Genomic DNA, 20,980 nt, shown 5'->3' on the forward strand with positions numbered 1-20,980 from the left:
ATTTGAGTGTTGTTGATATTCATTTCTATGTAGAGTGTTTGTAAGACTGGCAAGTTGCAGTATCAAAGAAATTTCATTGCACTGAGTTGGGTAGCTTTGATTTCAATCGTCTTTTCATACAACAAATATTTAGGCTGTCCATCCAATGTGTGCCATGTCCATTTAATATTGAGTACGTAATAATGAAACCATGTTTGAGATATTTTGCGATCATAACGAAACATAACTTAATATATATATATATATATATATATACATATATATATATATATATATATATATATATATAAACATATATATATACATATATATATATATGTATATATATATATATATTAATGCCAGCAGCACAATACTGCCTCAGGTGAACAATGTGTTGAACTCTGTGGCTGTTATTCCCAATGTTACTACTGTATGCCTCTTATAGTTCACAACCACATTATTCGTAAGGTATAAATATGCAGAAAGGCTGGTATCTACTTTACCCTTCACGATGGATGCACATCCAATTTCCAGTTTTACAGCTCGTTTTGGGATATTTACCATTTTTCAAGACTTGATTTATCTGTGAAGACTGAATTTCTCGTAGATGAAAAAAAAACAACATACTTTTAGTTGTCCAGGGCTGTAACTTATGACCTCCCATCCCAGATGGTGAGTTTTTATTGCTCGGAGTGATTCAGCAATTATTCACAGGACCATAGCACTGGAACATAAACCACCAAATGAAATGTCTATTTTGAGTTGGTGAAATTCTGGGTTTTATGGCGATAAAGTTTTGATTGTTTACTTTTGACAGATATCGATGAATGTGCCAGTAATCCATGTCAATCAACGGCTCAATGTGTGAATCAGATTGCTGCATATGAATGCATATGCCCCATCTTCAGATTCGGACCTCGATGCGAAATGAGTGAGTCTCTCTGTTTTTTTATAGACCCGCAAGTTTGCTTGTTTGTTCTTTTCTATCTTTTTGGTATTTTGCCGCAAACGTGCGAGCGTTTGGTAATAGCGAAATAGTTTGGTAGCTTTACACAAAAAATTCCAGAGACTTATAGGTACAGTGTTTTAGTTGTATTGGGACATTCTACCTTTGAGATTGAAACAAACCCATCTTTCAGTATGATGTTATTTGACCCCTGAAAACAAGTCAGCCCCTTTGTCAACTTAGATGCAAACAGCACACAAGGCCATTAGCCAACAGCACACAAGGCCATTACTGTTGTGTGCGTTTTACACAAAGAGTAGTACATTTATTGAATTATTGAATCTTTTAAAATGTCTGTGAATAAAGTCCAAAAATATGATGTGATTTAATTTATCTGAGGCCATCCTTCTAACATAGACATTTACAAGCATAAGGTTCTATCAGGACTGGAATCTTTTTCTATACCACACCAGTACTAATAACTAATAGAGCTACATGCTACGGCAATGATAGACGGCCTAATGGTTAACACCTTGAGTCACGTCGTTGTGTGGCCACCCATCCCTACTAGCTCTTCTTTTGTGTATATATGTGGTTCAAAGAGGTGTGGTGCCACATTAATAAGATACACTCAAGGAGCGTTAACTCAGTGGTTAACGCCGGTGCCTTCCAATCATTTGGTCCCCAGTTTGAGTCACTCCAAGATTAATGTATGTCGTCCAGTAACATAGTTGTCGACAATTGACAATTTATAATCATGGACGTTTAAATATGAATCTTAAGAGACTGACTTCGGTCAGCTTGCGGCTTTGATAAGCCAATGATGGCTTCTTTGAGAGTTCCTGCTTGCAGGAGGATCTAAACTACATACATACATTACGAGTAGAACCCATGGAACAATCTTATGGTGGTATAGATAGGATCTTTTGCAATGTCATCTGCGAATTAATCAGGTCACGCATCTGGAGTCTATGCATACTAAGTTCTTCAGTATACCGCCCTCACCTCCTTTCGGGTGAACAATTTAATTCTGCTGTATTGACTTATATAAGTTACCCGCCTTGCTTGGTAACCGAGAGGATAAAAATTAAAATAAAATGAAGAATGGTATTACACTGCCTTGTACTCTTCCACCACTTTCAGGTGTTTGCAGTTTTGCTCAGTGTTTTAATGGAGGTACCTGTATTGAAAGTGCAGCCAGTCAGACAGGTTACACCTGTAATTGCCTACCTGCATTCTCTGGTACAAATTGTCAGACTGGTAAGTAAATATTTTTGATTTTCAAATTCAGAGGTAAAGTTACATAAAATAAAACCCAACAACTTTAAAACTAGGCACAAGGGCTTTTTTTTTATGGCTACTTTAACAGCTGAAAAGTGAGAAATAGCATTTATATTAAAATAATGACAAACTTTGCCAAGCTCACCTGGTGCATCTTGTGTCGTATTTTGTCCTGAGTTGCCCGTCCAAATATCTCTCAAATAGAAGGAAGGAAGTTAAATATCTCATTTTGTTATTTTTTATTTTTTGCCACATTGATTGTTTTCGTTTGGTGGCTGTTCGTTTGTTTGTCACTTTGCCATGTAAGGATGTTTACACATAATTCAATAACCTCAAAGTGACTAAGAGATCTACGATGTAAGTAGAATTTTTCACTGCAAGTTGAGTTTATTTTTTTTAAGTCTAGTGCAGAAAAGTCTGTGTCCTACAAAGTATAGCTTAAGCTAAGTTTGTTGTAAATTCCAATACAAACAGTTTTTAATGTTAGGTTCCTAACATTTCCTTTATGAGTTTAATATGGGACCATCAAATTCTGGTAAATTCAGTTCAACATCTGGCTGTTGTGCTAATTATGTACATTAAGCTGTATAATTCTAAACTGCAGAAATTTCTCTTCTCTTTAGCTCAAGATTTTTGCGAACCAAATCCTCCCTGCCAGAATAATGGTATATGCTTCTCAGTGGGGACCGAAGTGAGATGCCAATGTCCTTCTGGATACATTGGGACGTTTTGTGAACTCGGTACGTTTCACTACGTGTGCTATAAGCTTTAGTTGTTATAAAAGTAGTACAATTATCACAGCTGAAGCAAAGATTAAAAAATGGGATCATCAGTCTATAATTATTATGTTTTATTAATTAATGATTTATTTAATATAGTAGACTGTTTAATTGCATCAGATTTGCTCCTTCAAGAAGCAGTAAGCGTGTACCCTATCTGTGTAATAGCTTGTGAATCTACAGTGAATTTTCATCATTTATATATATATATATATATATTTATATATATATATAAACATATATATGTGTCACCAAAAACAGAACTAGTATTGCTCGAAACAGGTGACAAACGCCAACAGTGGAATTACGACCTTCCTTACCGGTTTCGAACCTCTGGACATACAATCAGCGTCCTTACCCTATCCGCATATAAAGTGGGAGGCCGGGGTTCGAATCCCGGTGGAGGCTGGAAATTTTTTCACTGTTCTGGATGTTTCAATTCACTACGATTTCAATTATATATATATATATAATATATATATATATATATGTATATATATATATATGTATACATAATGATTGATTATTGAGTCTATAATTACAGAGGTCAACGCCTGCCAGAATAGCCCATGCTTGAACGGGGGAGTTTGTGTAAATCTAATAAACAACTACTTCTGTCAGTGCCCAGCTGGTTTTACTGGAGTCAACTGTGAAACAAGTAAGTTTTTCTCCATTTCATGGTCCAGAATTAGTTAATAGTAATGACATAACAGAGAGACAGAAATACAGGGATAGTCCATCTTTTCAACTTTGAACTGTTTAAAATAAACATATCTACTGCGATGGATATGAATTTTCCGGTAAATTTAATACTTCATACAAGTTCATTACTTGCTCTTTATTTCTCTTTTGTGAAAGTCTGATGGAGTGCTACAAATGTATATTATTCCCTGAAAGCCTGAAAAGCATTTATTCTAGCATGAAAATGCAGTCATTTTGACCTGAAGTGCTTTGGGGAAATCCAAGGTTCTTGTAGTTATCCACTATCATATGATTGACTATTCAGTCATGAGTCATAGCTGAGTTTGAAATTTGTTTTATACCATTTGGAAGACCCATTTTATAATGGGATAGCTGTAGCTTTGCTCTCCTGGGAAGAAAGAAAAGCAACCCTCTTATCATTGCCAGCTGGGACTCAAACCCATGACATCTGCTAAGCTGCTAGGCTTCACTGTTGTCAATGCTACCACATGTACCCACTCCATTCGTGGCACTTAAAAAAAAAACTTTGAAAAATAACTTGATTATGACATCATGGGTACTAATGGGGTATATCCATGCTTTATTCTGTCTGCTAAATGCAAAAGCAGAGAAATTAAATTAGATTTCTGCTTTATGTGAATATTTTGGCTGAACTTTTGGCTCTTAATTTTGCTATCAATAATTCCACTTTTCCGGGGTTTTTTTGTATTTTTTTTTTTTTTTTGGCAGATTCCAACACTTGTGCAAATGAACCCTGCTTGAATAACGGTGAATGCGTCGACCTCGCAAACTCATTCATTTGTATTTGTGGTCCTCTGTACGAGGGCACCCGTTGTGAAATCAGTAAGTATCGACTATCGCTTTGAAAACAAGGAGTGAGAGAAATATATTAATATATTTAATACCGGTTTATTTTATTTTAGTTAACCATCGTTATTTTGTGTCAGGTATCTCTAGCTCATTCTTTTCACTGAATAATATATCAGTAAGTATCGACTATCGCTTTGAAAAAAAGGAGTGAGAGAAATATTTTTAAATATTTTATTCTGGTTTATTTTATTTTTGTTTACAGTCATTATTTTGTGTCAGGTATCTCTAGCTCATTCTTTTCACTGAATAATATTGATTTTAATTTCTGCATTGTCCATTGATTTCAAATAATACTTTTTCAGGGAATAATATTAGCCGATATCGCATCACAAAGTACCATGTAAAATGGGCCAATTTTTGCAATACAAGCGCAAAGATGTACAACAGTTTCGGAACACAGGAACCGTAGAATAGTCAGAGCCGCCAGCAGCTTCTCTGATTTTTTCCCAGCGAGGTTTTAATGTTTGTATTTCATATGATTTGCCATCATTTCCATATTTCTAAACAATATGACTCGGTATGATTTATCTCTGTAGGTGTGTCTGCCAGTTGTATTCCCGGTACTTGCATCAACGGAGGTACCTGCTTTGTCGACAGGAATAACGACTTGGTGTGTGTCTGTCCTGCAGGCTTCACAGGGGACTTCTGTGAGACAAGTGAGTCGATGATACCCGACTTGGAAAACCCCGGTCGTATCTTTAACTACTTTAATTTTGAAGGCGTAATTATGACATTGTGATTCTTGTGTCGAGATTTTGCTGAGAGTTCCTCGCCCCAGCGTGTATCATTCAGTTTAGTTTTCCACGATTATTGATGAAAAGCAGAGACAACAAGATCACAGAGAAGTTTCATTTTTCCAAACCTTTTGTTGGTTTGCTAACAGACCTCATCATCTCAGACACCGGGATCTTGCATTATTGGTCTTCAATTTTCTTGAACGTTCTATCTGTCGATGCGATAATGTAAGAATATAACATATCTTTGGCAAGGGGGAATATTTATACCTTGTTAACAGTCTTAGACATAATTTTATACATTCAGGGTGGTATGTCTATACCGTCTAAAGACACGGGGGGGATTAACGGTCCTGTCAGGAACGGAAGTCTCACCGGTTCTAAACTATACTAACTGCATGAATTTGCAATGCACATTCAAACAAATGCTTCTCGTTTGGGTGACTGTGCCAAGCTCCAGAAACAGTGTGGACAAACATTGTAATCTGCATTTGTCCACACTACAAACCACTTAAAATAAATTAAGCCAATAAATATCTTTCACCCTGTCCACTATATCTGCTAATTTCATTCTGCTGTGATTTTGAATAAAAATAAATTAAAAGAAAAATATATATATTTCTGCAAGGTTTCAACATGTAAATACCTTTTAACCACTCTTAGCATATTTTTAATGCGAGTCGTTTCTCTTTTACTTTTACAGATCTTCTGATTTTCTGTGTCAATAGTCCGTGCCTTAACGGAGGTACTTGTATCGAGGCAGCGCAGCGTTGTCTCTGCAATACAGGATTCAGTGGAACTCTCTGCGAGATCGGTGGGTTAACTTTGACCGTCCTTTCATTCCTGCTTTAATCCATAATCAATTATAGGACTTTATGGAAGCTACGCAAATAGAACGTGGGCAGGAGAGTGTAGTGGAAATGTTTCTGTTTTTATACGTTAAATTCCCAGTCTGTGTTTACTTGTCAGCACTTATTCTACATCTTGAATCTTTTCATAGCAGATGTGGCTAGAATTTAATAGCCTTTTTTGCATAGGAGTCTGGGCGGACATGATTTATTATTGTCCTTAACTGTCATCAGCTAACTGCAATTTTCACTGTCCTTAAAAAAGAAAGATATTTTCTGCAACGTTATCATTTAATGAAAATATATTCAATTCAATTCTCCCTTCAGACAGCGTCGGTTGCAACGATCGTACTTGCTTCAACGGAGGGACCTGCGCTGTGGCATTCGGACAGACATTCTGTGTATGCACTTCTCAATGGCAGGGACCCTTCTGCAGGATCAGTAAGTAAACTTAATTTCCTAGTGGTCAATGATCGCGGTCAATTTTCGGTAGCATTTAACTCTACTAGAATTAACTGTAACAAAATACTGAGTTCATATTTAAAATTGATTACAATTAAGGGATACGCTGGTGCCTGGAAGTAATTGATAAACAAGATTGCTTGAAATTTGTTTCCATCTTTTTGGTCAACACCACATACCTCATAGCATTTGTATGGCAGAGTTATAAGCCTTTGGTGACATTTTGTGTCTTCATTTAGGCAACAGCACTCGGAATGATGCCATCACAGCAATTGATCTGGATAAAATGCAAAAGCATTTTGCTTTATTATATTTTAATAAATTTTATCCATGTATTATTATGTATTTATTTCTAGATATTTAATATTTTCTTTTTGATGAAATTCTTAATACTGGGAAAGTTGATAGCTAAAAAGTCATATCAGTAGTAATATAATTCAAGAGTAATCTAGAAGAATTTTATAAATGGAAAGTAAAAGCTCTCGAACATTTCCAGTGATGACATTGCAAAACCCACTGTGTTCCCCCTCCCAACCCCCCCCACCTCAAAAAAAGATACAACAAGGGTAATAAGCTAACCAAAATAAATTTCATTCAAATCAACCATATCCCAGAAGAAAAAAGAGGATAAAGAATAATATATCTGTAATTATGAACAAGATTTTTGAGATGGGGGCTAGCTTTCAAAAAACACTGTGTAATTATTTGTTCTCTTTATAAAAGTGTTAGATTGTCTCCCATTATTGGATTATCCCTTTTAAAGCATCTTTTAAAGTTAATCATCAAGAAAACCTAATTTTGAAGGATCATCCGTCCCTTTTTTTTCTCGTCTCTCGTTTTATCACATACTTTACAATAATAACTTGAGTCGTTAATTGTTTGGCTTATTTAGTGGGTAGGCTTACTGTTTTTATCCATTTAATCTGTTCTTACTTTTTCAACTCTTAAAGTGTCAATATGATTATAGGTTCATATATTTTTGATATGTGCGAGTATCGTAATTTCCTTTCATGGAGCAATAAACTTTTACTTACCTACTTACAGACGCAAACATCATCAGTACACCTATGGCTGTGACAGACACAGAAGTGACGGTGGTCTTCAACTCGGTGGACGACAATGCCAACGTGGGCTTTTACAGGGTGGAGCTGCTAGAGGGCGACACCATCATCCAAAGCGAACTCATCCCGCATGTGGACAACACGAACACGCAGACCCACACTTTCCGGAATCTCCGGGCGGATACGCTCTTCACGAGCGTCATCAGCGTGGTGGGAGAAGACAACCAGGAGTATCTCTTGTCGGCCCTGACTGTCGCAACAGACGGTGAGGCTTTTTGGGCGGGAAATTGTGTCATGTTATGTATTATTCTTAAAGTGTACGTAAGAAGACTTAGACTGAAGAGTCACTGTTTTTTTACCCTGAGTGAAAGTCGACGGACAAATATATTTTGTAATAAATGATGTCTGTGATAATACAAGCTAAACAGCCCAGGGTTCGGAAAAGAAACATTCATGTTGTCTATGGACATGTATCATCATCTCACTGCCTTCCTGCAGTCGATAATTTTCCACAGAATATTTTGTTGAACTATGCATCTGGCCACTCCCTAATAACTGCATTGTGCAAAAGCAATGTTAGTGTTTGGTTTGTTTTTTTCTTTTACCTTGAGAAAGGAGTCCTATCAATGTCTATCCTAAGTAAACAACATCATCAATCCATTGTAGAATCAGCCTAGCTTTTATTGATCTCTAGTCTTTCAGTCTGTATTGCTATTGTCTTCAGCTATGTACAGGAGAAGAGAACTATTTATCAACTTTCCTCTGCAGTTTGACATAAAAGGATATTATCATATTCATATCATATTTATATGGCACAGTGAACTCAATTGAAGAATGATGGCAGCAAATCTGACTCCTTTGGTTAACTTTTGCATGTGGTTTTTTTTTTCTTGCCCTTCTGAACAGAGTCACCAACCTGCACGGAGATAACATGCTTGAATCAAGGCACATGTATTTCAACAACTTCCCAGATCACAGGGTACGTTTGTCTCTGTGCACCTGGATTTACAGGAAGGAACTGTCAAGATGGTAAGTGGTCGTCACATGTCAACACCAACCCCCCTCTCCCCCACCCCTCCCCCCCTCTCTGTGTGCCAAATCCTACAGATAACATGCTTGAATCTAAGCACATGTATTTGCAACACCTTCATCGATCACAGAGTATTGATGTCTCTGTGCTCATGAATATATACAGGAAGAGACTGTCAAGATGGTAAGTGGTCGTCACCGTCCAACCCCCACCCCCACCCCCTAGGTGAAGTGGCTCATGCAGATTGAGATAATTGTAAGCTGCTGTCTCTTAATGTGCAAACATAAACACACGAGAAAATTCCTTGGTTTTGGTTTGTTAATGTGTTATTTTTGCTTCAAGGAAAATTTGGCATTATGCAGGACTCCAAGAAGAGCTGTTTCTTTAATTCTTTGGATTTTTCAAATGAATAAAGATGATTTTAATTTTTAAAGGTAGAATTCAAAATATTATATAAAAACAACATCAATAGTTCATTTCATTAAAATTATTATTACACATTAAATGTTATGATTTTTATTATTATGATAATTACTGAGGAAACATCATCATTATTGGCTTTATTTCCAGAAATCAACGAATGCCTGACGGAAAGCTGCTTCAACGGGGGGACATGTGTCGATCGTGTGAACGGCGTAACATGCCTCTGTACGGCCGGATACGAAGGCTTGAACTGTGAAATAGGTTAGCAATAAAAGAGAAGAGAATGCAGTCATTTTATTAGTCTGTTGTTGGTTTAAAATGCTCATCATGAACCTTTTTCAGTAAATGGCTAAAGAAGAGAAACAATCATTGATTCTACTTGGAACATGTTTATCTTTTGAATGATTCTTTGTAAGATAAATGAAGGCTTGAGTCAGTAAAGCAAATAGAAATGCGACATCACTTTTAATATACACTGAGATACTTTAAACTACTGCAGTATTTGATAAACAAATGAACAAGTACTCTTATTATCGATTACATCGGTTTTCTCCCTCTGGGTTTTACCCTCTGACTTTCTCCTTCAAGATATCGATGAATGTGCCAGCAATCCTTGTCGTAACGATGGGCAGTGTGTGGACCGAAACAACGGCTACCTGTGTCTCTGCAGAACGGGATTTGTGGGAGCTCAATGTGCAGTATGTAAGTATATGTTAGGTATTTTTTTCATATATTATTTATCAATTTGAGCACGAATATAGAGCAGTGTGAGATGACTTCATTGATGTATTAATTGTAGCAAAATGGGGTTCATCTTTAGATTTTCTTGTCCTTGTCTTTGAAATATGTTGATCACAAGAAGAAACCACCTTTATTTCCAATTTTATTCATGTCAAAACTATTCTGGGAAATTTAATTCCTTCAATATTTTAACGAGAGTTTTATTTTGAATCTTGTTTTTCTATAACTTTTGTGGCAGATTTGCACGTCAAAACTTTAAAAAGTATAAACAATAATTGACAGCATCTTTTAGAGTTTGCTTTTGGTTTTACAGTAACTCAAGTTTGATAAATTTTGTCAAGAATTCAGAGTACGAGATCACAGGATTTATCTCCCATTGATGTGAAAAAACAGTCTAGGCTGACCAGACCTTAGATTTAGGTTGTCCCAAAATATGTTGTACAATAACAATGACCAATTATTTACACTGTAGGAGAGTGTACGTATTGCTGTTCAATTCACCAAACCTTAAAGGTTTGGTTCATAGAACAGCAATATGTACACTGATACCAAATCTTTTGATATTTTGTAAGATTTTGTATAGGCACTATTATGAGGTTGGGCATCGTAGATTATTGCATAACATGCTCTTCCAAATGTTTTAAGTTCGGATCATCAAGCTGGATCGTCGCACTTTCTTTCTCAAGCTTACGGATTAAATGTCTCTTGTTTCTGGAACTTAATTGTGGTTTTAGATGAATCATTAAGGAGAGTTTGAGGAGTCTTTCCTATTTCTCTTTGCAGCTGACATGCCCTGCTCACAGGCTCCGTGCCTCAATGGAGGACGTTGCGTGGTCAATGGCGCCGGCAGCTTCCTCTGCTTTTGCACCGCGTCATGGACCGGGGACCTCTGCGAGATACCGTTAAACGTCAACGAGTGCAACACCAACCCTTGTCGCAACGGTGGACAGTGCGTGGATCTGACGGATGGCTACCAGTGTATCTGCGCCACAGGTTGGACCGGTACAAACTGTCTGGAGGATATCAACGAGTGTCAACAGAATCAAATTCTCTGTTTCAACGGTGGCACGTGCATCAACAGTCCTGGAAGTTACAGGTGTGGCTGTGTCGGTGGCTTTGTGGGGATCCAGTGCGAGACAAACCTCAATGACTGTTTGGGCTCACCATGCTTGAATGGCGGTACATGTACCGACGGAATCAACTCCTACACATGCAGTTGCTTTGAGGGATTCTTTGGAAGTAGCTGTGAATCCAGGCAAAATGGTTGTTTTAACGCTCCCTGCCGTAACGGCGGAAACTGCCTGGACCTTCTCCAAGGCGGCTACCAGTGCATTTGTGTGAATGGTTTTGGCGGCACTAACTGTGAGGTGAATGTCAACGACTGTGCCGGTCCGAACCCTTGTCAGAACGGCGGCACTTGCGTAGATGGACAGAATACCTTCTTATGCATCTGCCCAGAGGGATTCACAGGAACGGTCTGTTCCGTCAACCAAGACGACTGCAGTCCCTTCAACCCATGTCAGAATAACGCCCTGTGTGTCGACGGCAACAACGACTTCGCCTGCATCTGCACGGATGGTTTTGCGGGTCGTTTTTGCGAGACCAATATCAACAATTGCGTTAACCCCAGTCCATGTCTCAACGGAGCGACTTGCATCGACGATATCAATGCCTTCAGCTGTGTCTGTCTACCTGGTTTCCAAGGTAACCTGTGTCAGATAAACATCAACGAGTGTGCGAGCTTTCCCTGTGTGAACGGCTTCTGCATCGACGGAATCAACTCCTACAGCTGTCAGTGCTTCGACGGTTTCTTGGGAAGCAACTGCGAGGTCGAAGAGAACCGTTGCCTGCCGAACCCCTGTCAAAATGGAGGGTTCTGTTCGAATACGATCAATGGAGTCTTTTGTCAGTGTCTCGGTGGGTATACCGGTACTTTCTGCCAGACTAACATTAACGAGTGTGCCAGCTTTCCTTGCGTTAACGGTAACTGTGTTGACGGCGTCAACTCGTATACTTGTCTGTGTTCCGAGGGCTTCAGTGGAGTCAACTGCGAAGTCGATGCGAATCCGTGCGTCAGTAATCCCTGCAGGAATGGAGGAATATGTATAAACGGCTTTAATACCTATGTCTGTCAATGCTCGGCTGGTTTCCAAGGGATTGATTGCAGCACCAATATCAACGACTGTTCTATTAATCCATGTTTAAATAACGGCCGGTGTATCGACGGTGTCAACTCCTTCACCTGTCAGTGTAATACTGGGTTTTCAGGCAGTATCTGTCAGAATATCATCGGTAAGTGTTCTCGTTAGTGATTAAATGTTTATTATGTTCTATTAGTTTACTGTTTTGTTGCTCTAGTAATGGCCATTCCATGTTCTCTTAATTACTATTTAGTGGTGAATTATCTTAATCATTGTCAAGTGTTCTCTTAATAACAATTTCATATTAGCTTAAGTACTGTTTAGTGTTCTCTAAATTACTATTTAGCGGTTAATTAACTTAAGTACTGTTAAGTGTTCTCTTAATGATTTTATTTTCTATTAATGACTGCCTGGTGTCCTCTTAAAAACTGTAATAGCATTTGACTTCTCTTATATACTGTTTAGTGTTCTGTGTATTAATATTTCAAATTCTCTTGTAACACTAGTTAGTTAAAGTATTCTTTTATTTACTATAAAGTGTTCTCTTAAATACTATATAGCACTGACTTTATCTTAATTTACTGTTTGGTGTTTTGTTAATTACTTTAACATGTTCTCTTTAATTACTTTTCTTCAATGTTCCGGTAATTACTCTGAAGTGTTCTATGAAACTACTGTATATGGTTGTCTTAATTTACTGCAGAATAGTCCCGTCATTATCGTGTAGTTTTACTTTAAGTTTACAAATGTGTATCTTACTCAGTGTTTATTGTAAAATGCTCATATAACTACGTTTTAATGTTCTCAAAACGTACTGTATGCAGTGTTCTTGTTATTACTACATAGTGTTCCTCAATTACCTTTCAGGGTTCTCCTAGCTAGATGTCTTCTCTTCCATACTGTTTTAGTGTCTTTCCACTGTTTTTTTAATTTATTCATTTAGTTATTGTTATATTAAAGCAACCCTACAGTAGCTTTTGAGGATTTATTCTTTGAGTTATTGTTATATTAGAGCAACTTACAATAGCTTTTGAGGATTCTCTATACCATGATGCCACCCAAAAATATGATCACATACAGATCTAAAGTAAATGAACTTTGAAAAGTGCTGAAAAAAAATGATAAACCAACAAAGAGCAAATAACTCATTTCTCTGCCGTTTTGACAACTGTTCAGTTTTTATCAAACTGGGCTATGAAAACTCTTGCATACAGTGTGGTCTTCAGATGTTCATTTTACAGAAATTGCAGTAGTCTTAAATAAACATTGTGTAATCTTTATGAGACAATTTTTTATTTGTTTTTTTAAGACTGCTTTACGTATTCCTTACAGATCCAGTCCAGTGTGCGAGCAATCCATGTTTCAACCAAGGAACTTGTGTGGATGGCAACAATTTCTTTGTCTGTCTGTGTGCCTCTGGGTTCACTGGCACAAGATGCGAAACCAACATAGGTAACCTTTATTAATATCATAAACCATATTGTTTCCTTTGAAAAGAAAAATGTCTAATAACGTTGATAACAGGTGTATGTGTGAATGTATGCATGTTAGATCCTCCTGCAAGCAGGAACTCGAGAAGAAGCCATCATTGGCTTATTAAAGCCGCAAGCTGACAGAAGTCAGTCTCTTAGATTCAAATTTAACGTCCATGATTATGACTTTTCAATTGTCAACAACTCTGTAACTGGACGACATACATTAATCTTGGAGTGACATGAACTTGGGGCCTTATGATTGAAAGGCACCGGCGTTAACCACTGAGCTAACCCATCCTGTAGATGTTATGTGTTAGATGTTATGTGCTTCTGCTTCACAGCAACATATATTGTCCAGTCTGGATAATATACGTGACCCCTCTATGAGATGTAGGAATATATTTGGTTTGTAACATTTTAATGTTTTGCTTTAAACTATTATAAGGCTTATATGTATAGATCTTTACCCAGACCATTTACATCAACATTATGTCTAATTTTCATTCAAAATGGCTGTACAGTATTTATCCAAAGTTTACCGATGGTATTAAACCACACACAACATCCCAAAAATACTGAAGGTGATAATGTTAACCGCAATACTGTGTGATACAGTATGTTCCATCAAATTTTATTATCGAAATATCATCCTTTTTACTTGCAACTTTATACTATTAGGGATTTTTTGTAGTTTTTCCAAACTACAACTTATTGAAATGTCGTAAATGTTGTTTGGAAATGATGCCAAGAAGAAAGGAGAAAAAACGAAAATAGAAAGAACCATGAAAAGATCGTCAAATGACAAATTTAATTACAACTTTAATGTCCCAGAAGATAACAGGGTAACATGGCTCTGTATATGGATATGTCTTTTTATGACTCTGTATGTGTATATCTTTTGACCTACCTTAAGCGAAAGTGTACTGTACAATTTTGCTTGAAATCTACACATTAGGCACTAATTACATCTTAGCTCTATACTGTTGCTGTTCTCCAACCTTTCCAAGCAATAGATGTATCTCTTGTTGTTCTCGTACTTTTAGCACCCTCACCCCTCACTCAGGGCTTAGTTTGGACAATGAATTCATAAGGGAGGTAGAGTTCATTATATGCTGCCCAAGTGCATATTTTTTTGTTTGCTATTTTTAATTCTTTTGGGGGTGGGGGCTCTTTCAATCATTGCACTATCAGAGGAAGATATTTAATGTGTTTATTTTTCCTTTTTAGACGACTGTGTCCCCAATCCGTGCAACAATGGGGGAACTTGTGAAGACAGCATAGGCACCTTTGCTTGCCTTTGTTTGGACAGATTCTCTGGCCCAACCTGCTCCATTTTGATTGGTAAGAAAACTGGGTTTCCTGCCATTTGTAAATGGGCAGACGACAAACGTTTTTGTTGTTGTTTTTGTTGATGGACTGAAAGTACAAATGAGAATGAATCGCCCTTCTTCTTTCTTATCGTTACAGTTATACCGACACTTTTGACCCCAAATAAATGACTCACTCTAAAAATCCACTCTAATATATTGTTCTCCTTTCTACATGTTAATCTGCAGGTGGCAACGAATGTGCCGGTATCAATCCCTGCTCCAACGGTGGAACCTGCATCGACGGAGGCAACGGTTTTACCTGCCGCTGTCCACCGGGAGTTTCCGGTGACCGTTGTCAAACAAATATAAGTAAGTTTGCCAACCTGCTTGATCGTCAGTATATTCCATGAAGCATCTGCCTTAATGTGTTAAACTCAACTTCATGACAGAAATTAGTCGTGATTCAGTTTGGGTTCATATGGCCGCACTGACGCCAGTTCATTATTAAAAGGGTACTGTTCCCTGTCCCAATGGTTTTGCTATACTACTTTTTAAGTTTTGAGGAATGACCCTTTTAAACACCTGAAATGGCTGGACTACTTTATAGTGTAAATGCATTCCATTCATATAGGTCTGTTTCCTCAGATGCGATACAAAACCTGATGAGACCAACATAAAGACTGTTGTTGACATGTTTACAACATTTTTGCACAACAATTAAATTTTGTCACATAAAGACTATTGTTGACATGTTTACAACATTTTGCATAACAATTAAATTTTGTCAAGGACAAATTGAAGTTTTACCAATGGTGTTCTTCGATTCATAATGAAGGTCTTACTTGACATTTTTCGGAGAAGTGAATCGAACTTAAAAAAATGAAACGATGTATTAACATTTAACATACAGGCCTGCACAGAACGACCCACCATCATCAAGTTAACCTTTTAAAAGGATCTGTCCAGTCCAGTTCATCGTACATTAAAGATGAATATCATGTACAGGGGTACAGCCATAGAAACATTTAAAAGAATCTCAATTTATCTGTTTTTGACATATCAAGAATAAAATTCTGCCTAAGGTGATCCTTTCACAAACATTAATAAAGATATCTCTCTGCAGTTCACTTCCATATGTTCAAGGTGTTTGTTTCATGATTTCTATTAGCTATGAGTTTTAGGAATTACTACTAATATGTATTATTTCATTTAAACATGATTATGCCACCCTTGAGAACATTAAACATGGTCCAACGCTGGTCTTACTGCTTAATATCATTACGGCACCGTGGAAATTTTCCTTCGCTCTAAGTTATTAATTTCCTGAACCGATTTTTCATCTCCATAGGAAACATGTTTAAGTGCATGATATATATGTGAGTTCTTTCATATATAAGGTATTAATAAGTTAATTAATAGGTATTAATTGATTGATATGACATATGATACATATGACATTGATGCTGGCCCTATAAATTAGCTCTCCAGCAAGAAATAAATTACAATTCTCAGAATGGTCATCAGATATCAATACACAGAAGAATCTTTCAAAGTTACCCCATGAGAATTTTTTATTTGTCAATGTTTTTTAGCTTTTTATTTTTATTTTTGTAGATGAATGTGCCAGCAGTCCCTGTCTGAATGGAGGAACTTGTACAGATGGATTCAATCGATACACTTGTACTTGTGTAGCAAACTTCTTTGGCCAAAGTTGCGGCCTAACAATCGGTAAGCATCAGTTTGCTTTTTCAACAGTTGGGAAGCTGAGGGGGCTGCAGCCCGGCTGCATAGGATATTATCATTCGTGGTCTACAGCTTCCCACAATAGGCACTCGCTGACATTGCGAGGCAATTCAACGGAAGTGAATGACATATTTATGCCTATGTTGTGGTTTGATCTCATACTGCTGCACTCCATTCATGTAATAAGTTAAACAGTTGTTCTCAAAGTGGTCCCTGCCGCCACCCGGGGGCGTTGGGAAGTCTCAGGGGGGCGCTTCAGGGTACACGGGGAGTAGGGGGGCGTTGGCACCGATTTGGAGGTCCCTGGCAATTATGACACATCACTGCAGCCATTTAAGGCACAATAAGGCATCCAGGGGGTCTGGGAACAAAAACAATTTTGTGACCCAAAATTAACCAAAATGGTATAAGAAATTCAATAACTCCACCCCTAGGTCCAAATTCTTTGGAGGTTGGATTATATTGTAGCAGAGACATCACTTGTAACTTATAAGCGCCACCAGTTTAGCCTGTCATTTGGGATATTCTTTGAGCTGGTCACTGATTGGGAAGTCGAGGGGAGGGGGTAGGGGGAGGGGGGCATTGGGACAGTTCAAGATAGTCAAAGGGGGCGGTGGTCCAAAAAAGGTAAAACATAGGAAGAGAGGGAAAAGAAAAGTTGATTTCAAACACTTCTCATCAAATTGGACACCATACTAGGAATATAGACCAGTGAAGCTTTGGTGAGTGAAAACCTTGCATATTCATCAGTGTAAACCAAGGGCAGAATTAATGCTGATCTCTTTTAACAGTTTTGTTTTTGGGAAGTAGCAGTTTGTCGGTCCAAAGAAAGGAAAACAGACAAAAAATGCAGAAATTACACAATGTTTTTGTTTTATATTTTTGTCATATTCTAGGGAATCCGTGTGATAACAATCCCTGTCTGAATGGAGGAGTATGTCAACAAGATGCTCTCAACCCGATGCAATTTACCTGTAACTGCTTCAACACCGGTTTCCAAGGCAACACATGCGAAACAGGTAAGCTTTGTTCCATGGCTACTAAAATCGTATTTCGACTTATACTTTCACTTCTTCCTGTGGTATTTGCTTAAATAGGTTGTAAAAACCTGAAACAAATTTCAAAATCTATAGTTGTGTGCATCAGTTTGGGCATTTTCTGCAATTTTTCTTTGTTAATGTTTTATCAACATTTTCAATCTCTTCATTACAGCACAACATCCACACAGTCTCTACCCTACCCTTCCACGATTTTGCTCATTAGTAAATACAGAGCACAATCATATGTCTCGTCTTTTTTCTAATGATTAAATTTGTCACAACTATTTCGGTAAAATTGAAAAGGTGACTATAGTACGCTGATAAACTGCGTTTTAATAAAACTGCGTCATATGCTCATAACTCATATGCTTCAAGCCGTTTTCAGTTAATTTCTTGATCGGAAAGTAAAGACGCTAACCTTTCAAAGCTTCAAATTTTAAACATTTATGAAAATGTTGGTGTTTTCTTTATATTTCAAAATTTGCTACTAAGGTAAGTTTACATATATACTGATCTGGCCTAGGACATCTCTATACTAGAGACAATGTATGTTGGCTTTTTTTTTATGTGTCTTCTCCACAGACAATTTCTATTTTATAAAAGTAAACTGGTGAACGTTGGAGTTTCGTTCTCATCTTTTGCATAATAGTACGGTACTTTCAAGGTTCTTGGAAAAGTCTACGTTGTCTTTTTTAAATGTTCACGATAAAAACAGAAATGTCGCTGAAAATAGTCCTCATTATTATGAAGCAGGAAGGTTTCTCCTATGGATCAGGATAACTTCCATTTTCAGTGCTTTAACTACATCGCCTATTTCATGTATATGTTTTAAGACTGAAATTGCTTACCGTTTAAAATTGATTTGTTTTCTATCTCCACAGAGGCAAACCAATGTCTCAGTGGGCCATGCCAGAATTTTGGTACCTGTACCGATGGATTCATGCAGTACTTCTGTAGCTGTAGACTAGGGTATGCTGGAACAAACTGTGAAATTGATATCAGTAAGTCCTTTGTAAAGATGGTTTCACGTTTAAGTCAATATCATTCATTTGTGTTTCCTTGCCCAGAAACGGAGGTCTAAATATCATTGCAGACAAGAATGTTTTGTACAGATTTATATGAAGTTTTTTTTTGCAGAATAAAAGACTTTCGATATCTTCAAAAGTTTTGCAGCCTGCCCAATCAGTCATTCTGAAATTTTATCTTTCAAACATGGAGTATCTGCTACTTGAACTACTGGGCAAACTTTATACCATATGTTACACTTGAGTCTCAAATAAGTGTTGCCAGGTGCAACATTTTCAAACCCCCCATCCCCCCCCCCAAAAAAAAAAGAGAAGAAAATGAAAAACATAAAGAAAAATATTGGGATTTAAGGTATATTATTTGTAATGATTTTTACCTCTCTAGCTTCGTTTAGTGTTGTATGCAGTTAACATTTAACACATAAAAAATATTTTGTGATAAAAAGATCCTTTGAAAATTTTATAAGTATGAAAAATATTAATAAAATTTAGAAAAAGAAAGGGAAGAAATGCTTTTAATTTTTTGTCAGATGAATGCGCTAGCAATCCATGTCTCAATGGTGCGACATGTCAGAACCGTGTCAACCGTTACGACTGTGTCTGCTTACCGGGCTTCCAAGGACTACGATGTGAATCACAAATTGGTAAGATTCGACGGTATTTGAACTTTTTGCGGTATTGATGCTTTTGTTTTTCTTTTTTTTCTTTTTTTGTTTTCGTTTTTTTTTGGTCAATGAGATACTTTGTGAAGATCAGTGGAAGCCCTTTTCAAGGTTAAGTCATCTACCACTAACAGCACCTAGTGAAAAATGGGAATAAGAGACTGAAAATGCCCATAATTGCCAACACAAATAATAATAATCCAAAGTTGAGGGAACTTTAATATTTGCAACTTTTGTCAAGTTTTGTGAAATCCTTTTTAGTAGAAGTTGTGCTTTTGTTTGAATTTTTTACGATTTTCATTTTCATTTAATATCTTTCTTTCTTTGGTATCCTATGACAACTAAAAATGAATATGCATCTCTTCTTTTGTTTTCTTTTTTTGAAACATTCGATTCTCATTATAATATTTCTTTTCTTTTTCAGATGAAAACCAATGCTCATCAAACCCTTGTCAAAATGGAGGAGGTTGTATGGATGGCAACAACTTCTACTCTTGTTCCTGTGTACCTGGGTTCACTGGCACTAATTGTGAAATCAATATCGGTAAATTAAGAAACAAAAGATTTATCATAAATTTGATCAATGAATGGATCTCTCTCACTACCATTACTGTCATATCTTGAGAGCAGGCTGGCCAATTGGCTAAGGCGTCGGACTCGTGATCCAAGGATTGCTGGTTCGATTCCTGCCTAGTTCATTAGGTTGTGTCCTTGGGCAAGATGCTTTATCTCACTTGCCTCTCTCCACCCAGGGGTTAAATTGGTACCTGTGAGGTAACTTGTCATTGGGCGCAGTATATAACTGCTGCCGACTGGAGGGATTGTCTCTGGGACAGGTTATCATTGACCAGGGGTAATATAACGTCTGTAAAGCGCTTTGAGACCTATCCCTGGTTTAAAGCGCTTTATAAAAAGCAAATATTATTATTATTATTATTATTATATCAGTACTAAAGTGTGTGATCTCTACTGCTTACAGATTTTTGAATCAAATTAACACTATCTTGTGAAATTGCTCACCAGTATGCCAACAAGCTGGATGAACTTGCTCGCAGTAATACTGGGGGGGGGGGGGTCAGTTCCTAATAAGGAGCACTGTTTCACTAGAGAATTTTAACTGCATAGCTCTCTGGTTTTGGTATTCATGACTTGTCAAAAGTTGCAACCCAATGCAATCTGGAAGGGAAGTAGTTTGCATTGTTTTTTTCATTTGTCGCTTCTCTATGCATATTAATTATTTATATGCATGTTAAGTTTGCTTTTGGTTTACCCAAGCATTACACATATAATGCATCGCGCGTAGTGCGCTATATAAGATTTTAATTACATTACATTACATTTATTGCTCTATTTTGCTCATCATTAAACCCTAAAAGTGAACTCTCTATAAATCAAACTACAAATTCCCAAATGGGATGCACCTTTAAGGAGGCTTGGAACCCTGAATACGAGTTCAGCTGTTGCAAGTTAAATTTAAAGACATTAATTTTCTCTGTTTATACCTCTCATCATTTTAGATGAATGTGCCAGCAATCCTTGTCAAAACGGTGCCACCTGTATTGATGGAAGGAACAGATTCTTCTGCCAGTGTACTACGATATTTAACGGACAGTTCTGTGAAAATCTCATAGGTAGGAAGCCTGAACGACGGTATTTCCTAATAATTTTCAAACACCAATATTTTATATAATGATATAACAGCAAAACACTTGTTTTCAATATATT

At 37.1% G+C, this 20,980-nt stretch overlaps 1 protein-coding gene across 4 annotated transcripts in view; it reads left to right on the plus strand.

Annotated features, from left to right (window-relative positions):
- The window catches only part of LOC139959974 (uncharacterized), a 132,900-nt gene that overhangs the window by 71,244 nt on the left and 40,676 nt on the right, over positions 1–20,980 (plus strand). For all 4 annotated transcript variants that reach the window (XM_071957935.1, XM_071957933.1, XM_071957934.1 and 1 more), the window contains 22 exons: positions 800–913; positions 2,072–2,188; positions 2,833–2,949; positions 3,533–3,646; positions 4,420–4,533; positions 5,097–5,216; positions 5,998–6,108; positions 6,470–6,583; positions 7,649–7,930; positions 8,572–8,694; positions 9,266–9,379; positions 9,707–9,820; positions 10,643–12,151; positions 13,333–13,452; positions 14,703–14,816; positions 15,032–15,154; positions 16,400–16,513; positions 17,425–17,547; positions 18,450–18,569; positions 19,124–19,237; positions 19,680–19,799; positions 20,773–20,886. In XM_071957935.1, coding sequence (XP_071814036.1) covers positions 800–913; positions 2,072–2,188; positions 2,833–2,949; positions 3,533–3,646; positions 4,420–4,533; positions 5,097–5,216; positions 5,998–6,108; positions 6,470–6,583; positions 7,649–7,930; positions 8,572–8,694; positions 9,266–9,379; positions 9,707–9,820; positions 10,643–12,151; positions 13,333–13,452; positions 14,703–14,816; positions 15,032–15,154; positions 16,400–16,513; positions 17,425–17,547; positions 18,450–18,569; positions 19,124–19,237; positions 19,680–19,799; positions 20,773–20,886 — 4,125 coding nt within the window. The remainder of the gene's footprint in view (positions 1–799; positions 914–2,071; positions 2,189–2,832; positions 2,950–3,532; positions 3,647–4,419; positions 4,534–5,096; positions 5,217–5,997; positions 6,109–6,469; positions 6,584–7,648; positions 7,931–8,571; positions 8,695–9,265; positions 9,380–9,706; positions 9,821–10,642; positions 12,152–13,332; positions 13,453–14,702; positions 14,817–15,031; positions 15,155–16,399; positions 16,514–17,424; positions 17,548–18,449; positions 18,570–19,123; positions 19,238–19,679; positions 19,800–20,772; positions 20,887–20,980) is intronic.

The sequence above is a fragment of the Apostichopus japonicus genome, chromosome 19 (genome assembly GCF_037975245.1).
Source record: "Apostichopus japonicus isolate 1M-3 chromosome 19, ASM3797524v1, whole genome shotgun sequence".
Classification (NCBI taxonomy): Eukaryota; Metazoa; Echinodermata; class Holothuroidea; order Aspidochirotida; family Stichopodidae; genus Apostichopus; species Apostichopus japonicus.